We start from the raw sequence: 9,327 nt of genomic DNA, 5'->3' as shown, positions 1-9,327 counted from the left end.
CATACCAGCATACCAGGAGCAGCGTACCAGGATGAAAGTCGGTCAGCTCAATGAACCAACAAAGAAATAACATTGTTTACTGCTGTTGGGTGGAGCCCAGTTGGAGATCTCCAATATACAATTGTTAGTGATTATCTGGAGCATAAAAGAAGGGTGTAGTTACCTTCTCAGGTCATGGGAAGGAAACGGCAGCTAATCAAATATCAGGATACTTTCATGGAGCAGGTTTATAGTTCAGAGACAACTTAGCTTGGTCCTTTACAACCTCTGTGTAGACAATAGAATAAGAAGATAAGAACATCAAGCAATACAACATGAATTAAAACGATTAAAATAGATGTGCAGACCTTAATTGCAGGGCAGGTCTACATAAATGTTGCTAAGGACCAAGACAAAGGTGTGCTTGTACTATGAGCCACAATGAATGGCCTCTTTATTAGGTGAGGTGCAGTATTGTTTTACCTACACACTCAAGTGGTGTAGATGCTTCCTTGGTGTAGTAGACATCCTTCCAGATGTCTACTGAACTCCAGGCACATGTCATAGAGATAGAGCTCATGGGTGTCTGAGGTATGGATCAGTAAAGAGGTCCAACAGGGTAAGTGAGGAGACATTCTTGAATGTTGTTCTCTGGGTCCTGGTGAGCTCATATTAGCAGTCTCTATTGATTAAAGGGAAAACACATTTCATCTTGGTTTTTAAACTTCGGTTCTGATTTTCATTTAATAGCAGCCCGAATAGTTCAAAAGGTCTGAATCTTTGGAATGTAATATAGGATTTCGTCTAAACAAATTCCTCGAATGTGTAACATACCTGACAAATGAAAAAAATTATGAGATGCAGAAGTTCCATATAAAGAACCAACAATGCTAGCCTGAAGAGATCATTGGTCTTAGAAATCAAGGGGTAAGTAGATAATCTTACTGTCATTGAAGAAGGTCAAGAAATTATAACTATCTCAGCTGTTGTGGGTCACTGTCTGACATGGCTTGATTAGCAGTTTAATGCTATGAATTGTTAAGTGTTAAAAGCCTACACAAAGAGCTTTCAGCAAAACAAGTGGAAGCATAGATGTATATGTCAGTGGAGTGACAGTCATCCTCAACCTCAGCAGTGTTATATACAATATGGCAATTGGTTTGATTGCATATTTGTTCAGTACAACACAACAGTATGGCATAGTGTAATACAGTGGGCTATCAGCAAAGTGAAGTGATGCATAATGTTCTGTATCATTATAAATAGTCACATGCAAAGGTTTGGGCACACCTGGTCTAAACTAGTTACTGTGAAGAGTTTAGCAAGATGATGAAATTACCTCCATAAGACAGGTAAAGATGAAACAAACTTTCCTGCATTTTATGCAATAATGTTGCATTATTTTGGTTTTGTTCGTTTAGGACAACAGTCCTTCACTACAATTTTTAATTTCTCTACATACAGTATATTATCCAAGTACACTGCAGTTCCCTGGAATCGGCTTCTTTTTTCTTTTCTATCTACACACGACAGTTTTGCTGACCTCAACACTGAAATGTTTCGTACATTGATTCTGAAGCATTTCGCCCCTTTTAGTTGATGCAGATCATTGTGTTGTGGATTTGATTTTGATTGGATGAAATTGCCATTTTATACACCCACTGTAATCACCCATTGTAATACAGTGAAAGGTTTTTAGTTAAAAAAGTTAATCAAAGATCAAAAACTGATTTTTATTTTCTTATTCACAAAAGTATTCAGAGCCTTTGTTCAATGCTTTGTAGAAGCCCATTTGGCCACAATTCAGCTGCGAGTCTTGCATGTGTCTCTACAAGCTTTGCACACCTGGACTTGGGCAGTTCATCCCATTCTTCACAGAAGATCCTCTTAACCTCACAATCACTGTCAGAATTGGATGGTGAACATCTGTGATCTCCCATCTTCAAGTTTCTCCACAGATGTTCAATGAGGTTTATATCTGGGTTTTAGAACGAGCCACTCAAGGACATTGGAGATACTCAAACTTCCTCAAAGCCACTCCATGTTGTTTTGGCTGCATGTCATGTTGAGAAGTGAAGGCCAGTCTTTGTGTGTGCTCTGGAGGTCTCCTTCATCAGGCCAGTCTTTACTCTGTGTGCGCTCCGGAGGAGGTTTTCTTCAAGGATGATGCAGTATTTGTTTGAATTCATCCATCCCTCAATTGTTACCTTGCAAGTTTCCTTGCACCCGTTTCTGAGAAGCACCTTCAATATGGAGATGCTACCACCATATTTCCCCATAGGGATGCTGTTAGTTAGCTGATGTATTTTTTTATGTTTTATGTTTGTATGTTTTAGCTAGACCAGGTGCTTGTTGGTCTGCCAAAAGAGCTCAATTTTTGTTTTGGTGGTTAGAGGAGCACTGCATGTCACTTGTACCACATCTCTTCCATTTGAACATGATCGATGCCTTTGTGGTCTTGGGAAAACTCGAGCCTCGTTTTACATCCTCACTGTGATGTATGACATGCCACTGTTTGATCGTGGACTCCAGTTCCTTGGACTTCTTGGCTTGATTTCTTTCCCCTGACAATGAGGTGTAAATTGGGGGCTCTTTAAAACCCAGGTGTGCGTTTCCAAACTGTCAACTGAAACTGCACCAGATAGACTGCAGCTGAGCTCTGAACACATCTTAAAGCAAACTAGATGCACTTGATTACAAGTTGGAATGCCACTGCGAATACAATTCTGAACAAGACACCATCCATAGACATTTTAATACATTTTCACATCTCAAACATGTTTTCAGTGTGTATAGACTGATGGGTAAAAATGGACAATTGAATCCATTCATAATTATATCCACAGCACTTTGTAATAACTAGAGGCATCTGAATACTGGATCAGACATTGTCATGTCTATTTTAGATGCACACACGTGTTCAAGGATATTTTTTATAAGAATTATAATTATAATAACTCTTCTAATTCTGTTAAAACAGCTGCTTTAAATACAGATACATTAGTGTTTTATACTGGGAGATCAGATATCTTCACATGCCAAATAAGCTTTTCAAATTAATTAATCATAATTGCTCTAAAGTGAAGCAGAGAAGAGTCAGAGCTGCAGGAGTGATTGTCTCATAAAAAGATTTATTTTCTGCCTAAATGTACAAAGGCAAGTTACAATATTGTATAAAAAAAGAAATGTGGCAATGTACACTTTACATACGACAACCCCAGGAAGTGAGGGAGAGGAGGACAGTGGTGGAGGAAGAGTGATACAGACCCCAGAGACGAGGGCGAGAGGGAGAGAGGTTCACGAGAGAAATGTATTCAAACATCCAAACATATAAATGAACAAAAGCTGTAAACATCTTTCTTTCAAGTACCAATGACTAATAGTGAAACACAGCGGAGGGAAATGAAGCGAAGAAAGAAGGCAGCTCAACGAGAAGAGACCAAATAAGTCAGGAAGCAGAACCAGGGGTCGGGTTGGGACACGACGCACCGCCCGTGTCCTCTGTTCAGACGGCACGGGCCAGCTTTAGTAGCACCGTTTGAGACAAACGTGAATGTAAAGTTTCAAAACTTCAAAACTGACCAACTTGTCTCTCTAAGGACAAACAAGTACTAAAAAAACCTAAAAAAAAAAAAAAAAAAACAACAAATGGACAAAAAAAAAAAAAAAAACCCCTTATAACAAGCGCTTTCTCCTCAACATCATGAATCATATCACCAGACAGCACAATTTTACTGGTTATACGTTCAAAGGTAAAACAGTTAAGTGACATTACTACTACTTATGTAAAATCCCTCCCAGTATGCCCAAGGGTGTATGTACAAGTTCCCCTTTCATGCTGATCTAAGTCCAGTTTGCTGGTTTCTCTTTAGATGGTAAAAATCGGGTATGGGAAAAGGTGGTCCTACATCAGCTCAAAAGGACAACTCCTACCCTGAGGCAGAGAGTGGGGGACGAGTGTGGGATATTAAAACCAGACACGCATCTCCACACCGGGTCCAAAAGAACGTTTGAATTCTGTCCAGGTGAACACTGGTCATGATTAAAGTACACAGTCAGGGAATCCTGGAAAGAAATCTGCAGTGGGAAAAAGCAGCAAAAGAAAGCACCTCCACTGCTAGGCCTTCTGGGTGTGTTAGTGTTTAAGGTGAGATTAATAAAACTATAGACTATTTAATGCATTTGGTATTCCATTATATGTGTAATATTTATTTTGGGTGAAAAAAAATCCCTCTGCATGGGACAATGTTCTGTCTTGTTTTCTAAATATGTCTGAGGGGGTAAAAATGTATAGATGTTTTTTCCATGATGCACTCCTGAGAGATGCAGGCAGCAACACAACGACTGCAGGAGATGGAACTACCAGCACTGTACAGGACGGGCCAGACGGAACCGGGCCAGACGGAACCGGGCCAGCCGCAGGGGAGCAGAAGCAACAGGGACAGCCTGGGTCTCCATTCTGGATGTAAGAGCACATACCAACTCTAATCTTAACTTTATGCTAGTGCAGAGCTGGACACATACACACACACACGCAAACACAGACTATGCACACACACACACGCACGCACGCACACACACGCACACACACGTGCAAGCATGGACCACACACACAAAGAAAATGAAAAAGCCCTCAATTACTTGTCCATCCAGACAAAAACTAGTCCTCCACTGTAACTCACGTCTGCCTGCATTCATATATATTATTTCAGTAGATGGGAAGGCCAAATTGAATGTGAAATATGACATGCTTGTAAAATCATGGGCCTGCGACTTGAGGTTCTGAAGGAAAAGACATCAAAGTAAAGAGAGGTGGGGGAGCGGGAAAAATATATATTTATATATATATATATATATATATATGTATATATATATATATCACAACACTTCAATTATAAAGCCGTTACACCAGCTACATATTCATATTATATCAACAATAGTAGAAAAAAAGGCTAACAGACAAAGGAAAAAAGATTAGGAAATTTCAATAGCATCCAACAACTTTTTTTTAAAATAATTCCTCTGTACAATATATACACAAACCACATAGTGAGTGCGTGTGAGAGCCAAGGGCAACAGCAGGAAGTGAGACAATCGTGCGCTGCTTGACTTCCTGTCTGCAGGTTAATGTTCCTCTAGTGCTATAGTACACCATGCAGATACACGTGAGTGGGAGTGAGCCCAGAGCGTGTCCAGAGGGAGCTCCAACACCCAACACTCGACATCTACTGCATCGCCAGGTCTACAGAAACTCTACACATCGATGTATTCAGAATGGGATCTCTGTGTGGACGCTGACCCAGATTAAGAAGTCGTATGGCAGAGTACTGCGTCTATGAATGCCCCCGTAGAGACTTCCTTTGAACTCTCTCTGCCTTCATATACGCACTCATTTGAGGACTTCAACTCCCATCATGCAGTTCAGCATGAGACCCTCAGGCAGCAGCATCTTGAGCCAAAGCACCGGCCTTGTTACAGTCTGCCAAACCTGGTAACCCCATGCCATACATACAGGCCACACACACACACACACGGACACACACACCCACACGGACACACACACATCCATACTCCCACATCTCAGGTGACAGAGGGACCCAGAGGAGCCCCTACAAGAGCATGGCTTCCTCCCAGCAGGGACGTTCAGGGGTGTTGGAAGGCACTACTCCAGTCCAGACTAGAGCAAGCAGTCGCACAGTCTCCTGCCTTCCTAGAGTACCTCGCAGTACTTCCAGAGTACCTCACAGCACTTCCACAGAGTACCTCACAGTACGTCCTCTCGAAGCAGCCAAACGTCAATAGTCCCGTTCAAGATCCCAACTGAAATATGGAGCAGGTGGTGGAGAAATGTGTAACCCCTCAGAAGAAAACAGACAGCCTCTACTTGTTTAAACAAGCCAGGGGAACATTCATTGCAGATCTGTTGATGGGGCAGTAGTTGGAGACACATGTCTGCAGGTCTCCTTAAAAGAAAATGGAAGATGCATCCTACAAACAGTCCATACAAACAGACTGTAGGCCTGTGTTGTAAAGGCCTTTAACAAAAGCACAATGGACAAACGCTCTGTGAACTCAAGTATGTGGATGTAAAATCTTCACAACTGAAATTTGTAACAGGAACTGAAGTTTTTTTTCCCCTGAATGCGACCCGGGGTGAGAGAGATGGGCAGGGTCAGCTTGCATAGAGTCCAGACAGTGTGTGTGTGCCTGTGTTTGTTTGGGGGGGGTTCGGGTAGGTTTGTAGACCAGGAAGGGTAAAGGAGACCATCCAAAAGGTCCTGTGACTGCTGTCTCTCTCACCTTTTAAAAAGAATCCTCAAAAAACTAAAAGAAAATGATCCATGAATTTGTGGGACCTTCGAGGAACTTGGAAAACAGTTCTGTGAAGTTTTTGCCAAGGCCCAGACTGGTAAACAATGCAGTGACATGAACCTTCCAACCCGTCCATCTCCTGTTTCACATCAGTTGTCCGCTCTCCTCAAATCAAAGTTTTTAAAAGACATCAGATGAGGTCTCTGCACACGGGAGGCGGTTTCCTCTCTCATAGCCAGAATCACAGAGGGGACAGGGGGGCAGGGCAAGGGAGGCAACAGCACCCATCGTCAAACCGGGGCAGATTTTTTTTTAATTTTATTTTATTTTTTGGGAGGGGTAGGGTCAAAAACACCGGCATATCCGGGAAGAAAAAACAAAAATTGAGGAACACCATTGAACTGATGTCATAAACTCCACACTGTATCCTCATGTGATCTGATCACATGGCTGCAGGCCCACAAGTCACATTTTTCCTGCTGGACAATGGAAAGGAATATAGTCTTGACACAGTCAAGTTCGCCTACAAAAAACAATGAATAAAAAAAAGGCATGAATTGATAAGAAATCCTTACTCTGAGAGATGCATTTTTTCCAAGATATACAAGCACTTATTCCACTAGGGGGCGACAGAGACTGAATACTACAACTGAAGATAATGATCGTAGAATAACATTATTATTTATTATTTAGATTCAGCAAATTGAGGCAGGGAATAGGGTGTTTCTTTCTTATAGCTGACAGATAAGAATATCTTACCATTCTCACCTCCGTGCAGGGGGATAGAGGGAAGGTGCCGAGGCCTGCTGACTGGCAACGATGGCTGATGACGAGAGACCTGTTGGGAGGAGGTGGGTGGAATATGGACAATTGATTCATCAGGAACGAAGCTCGGTGGGAAGGTTACTATTTTAACACCACATACAACACCTTTCCCTAAACGGTTAGTCATATATTTAACGGGGTGGAGGTGATATGACTGATTTTGTGAAACCTATTTTCACTTTCTTTTTCACACAAAGAACCTGGGTGAGTCTTTACATCAATGACGCTCGATTTGACGGCGACCGTCGGTTAAGTCTCATGAAATGGCGGCTTCGTGTGTCTCACCTGCAGCATAAGACAGATCGTACTGCCCAGAGAGGAGGGGGTATCCCAGGTGGTGGTGGGAGGGCATGATCCTCTGTGAGGGTGAGGATCGCGGCCGCTCCGCGTCCCTCTCCCTCTCCGCTCCGCCGCGATCCCGATCGTGACTTTTCTCGCCCACCGTGGGCGATTTACTCTTGTATTGGCTGGCGTGCTGATGCAGGATGTCCAGGGCTTTGGACTCAGAAGCCGATTTGCCAGAGACGGTGGGACTGGCACGGGCTTTCTCGCCCTCCTCGCCAGAGGGAATCTTGCTGCCGTATGGTGAAAACGAGTAGCCGGCAGACAGGTAGGAGCCTGAGAACACAATGAGATTAGCAAGGTGAGAGTGGTAACGCGTCTTTACCTAAAGACGACAAAGCCATACTGTCATGTGTAATATGCAGCCAAGATACTTTAGATCAGGTGTGTCAAACTCATTTTCACCACGGGCCACATCAGCATAATCGTTACCCACGGAGGGCCATACGTAACTTATAAATGTACCTACTCCTTAAATGTTAAATAACTCTGAATTTATTACTTATTCAAGTTACAAATATTACAGACATATTTGCGTAAATGTAAAATGTTTGCTTGTTGCTGTTATTATAACATAAATCCTTTAAATTTGTTAGGTTATGAAATCCACATTACTCCATCAATCAACGATCAAACTATCCAAGTGAATAAAGAAAAATTGATCAAATATATCACATTTACTTTGTTCAAAACTTGAAATATCAAATTACTGTGAAAATAGCGATTGTGCTTCAAAAATGCACCCTCTGAAAAAGACTGAAGCCTGGCGATTTCTTTAGCTACAACAAAGTAGCTTTTACTGCTGTTTCGTTTTGGTTGTGAACATATTCTGTTGCAATCGCAGTTTGCTTTTTAATTCTTTGACAATTCGTTGTTTTTCTTGATGGCTAATTTTGACATACTTAGCTCAGTGTTTGGTCGCAAAATGCCGACATATATTGTACTCTTTGACAACTGCCACCACTTCATACCCGTTTTTCTCCTTGAAGCGCAAACATCGCTTTCACATCTTTCTTGAAACACCCTTCTATCTGCATCGATGTTTCTCTTCCTGGACATTTTGGGATCATTTCTCAATTACACTTATTGGGAAAATCGCATCGATATGAAAACACTGCAGTGTCGAGATGGTCACTTCACGGGTAACATAATTGTGGAAAATTTAGTTTTTGCTCACTTTTACTCTTTTTTTTGACAATTTGGCTTTTTAAGCAGGCCACATAAAATGACGCGGCTGGCCACATTTGGCCCGCGAGCCTTGAGTTTGACACCAGTGCTTTAGATCATCAAAACACACTAAAATATCTATAATTCAAAACAAAAAAAAACCCCTAATTTGAAATACATTTACATTATAACAGCAGCAGGTGCTGATGTTTTACGCTCTTACCTGGGTAGTTCTGCATCATGACTGAGGGCATTCCCCTGTACCCTGGGTGACTGGGGTCATAACCCTGACCGTAGGGGTATCCATGCATGTAGGGCATGTAGGACTGGTGCTGAGGCAGGGCTGAGGAGAACTGCATATGAGCTCTGGGGTCTTTACTAAGCCCCCTGTGCTCCTCAGGGGCAGCTGACGTTCGTGATTCAGCAGTCTCTTTACCGTCGTCTTTAGGAGCAGCGTCTTTGGGACGGCTCCTTTCCTCTTTACTTTTCCGGTCTCGCTCCCTCTCTCGATCTCTCTCCCGGTCACGGTCTCGTTCCCTCTCTCGATCTCGGTCACGATCCCGCTCTCGCTCCTCCTTCCACCTCTCGTCGTCTAGCTGCTTCTGGGCTTCAGTGTACTTGCTGGGGTAAACGTATGGCCAGAGTCGAGAATCGGCCTCCTGGGAAGGGAGAGAGGGAGGGAGAGAGGGCAGGACAGAAGAG

General features: G+C 42.6%; 1 protein-coding gene across 3 annotated transcripts in view; it reads right to left on the bottom strand.

Moving 5' to 3' along the window:
* Positions 1-3,082: 3,082 nt before the first annotated feature.
* Positions 3,083-9,327, bottom strand: part of znf609a (zinc finger protein 609a) — an 86,911-nt gene continuing 80,666 nt past the window's right edge. For 2 of the 3 annotated variants that reach the window (XM_077007093.1, XM_077007095.1), the window contains 4 exons: positions 8,849-9,284; positions 7,402-7,734; positions 7,060-7,129; positions 3,083-6,814 (listed from right to left, as the gene is read on the bottom strand). In XM_077007093.1, the coding sequence (XP_076863208.1) occupies positions 6,805-6,814; positions 7,060-7,129; positions 7,402-7,734; positions 8,849-9,284 (849 nt within the window). In that variant the 3' untranslated portion in view covers positions 3,083-6,804. Of the gene's footprint in view, positions 6,815-7,050; positions 7,130-7,401; positions 7,735-8,848; positions 9,285-9,327 lie in introns of all 3 variants that reach the window. The other variant, XM_077007094.1, reaches the window with a different exon arrangement.

This window comes from Brachyhypopomus gauderio, chromosome 5 (assembly GCF_052324685.1).
Source record: "Brachyhypopomus gauderio isolate BG-103 chromosome 5, BGAUD_0.2, whole genome shotgun sequence".
Taxonomy (NCBI): domain Eukaryota; kingdom Metazoa; phylum Chordata; class Actinopteri; order Gymnotiformes; family Hypopomidae; genus Brachyhypopomus; species Brachyhypopomus gauderio.
This window is presented reverse-complemented; position numbering and strand designations above follow the sequence as displayed.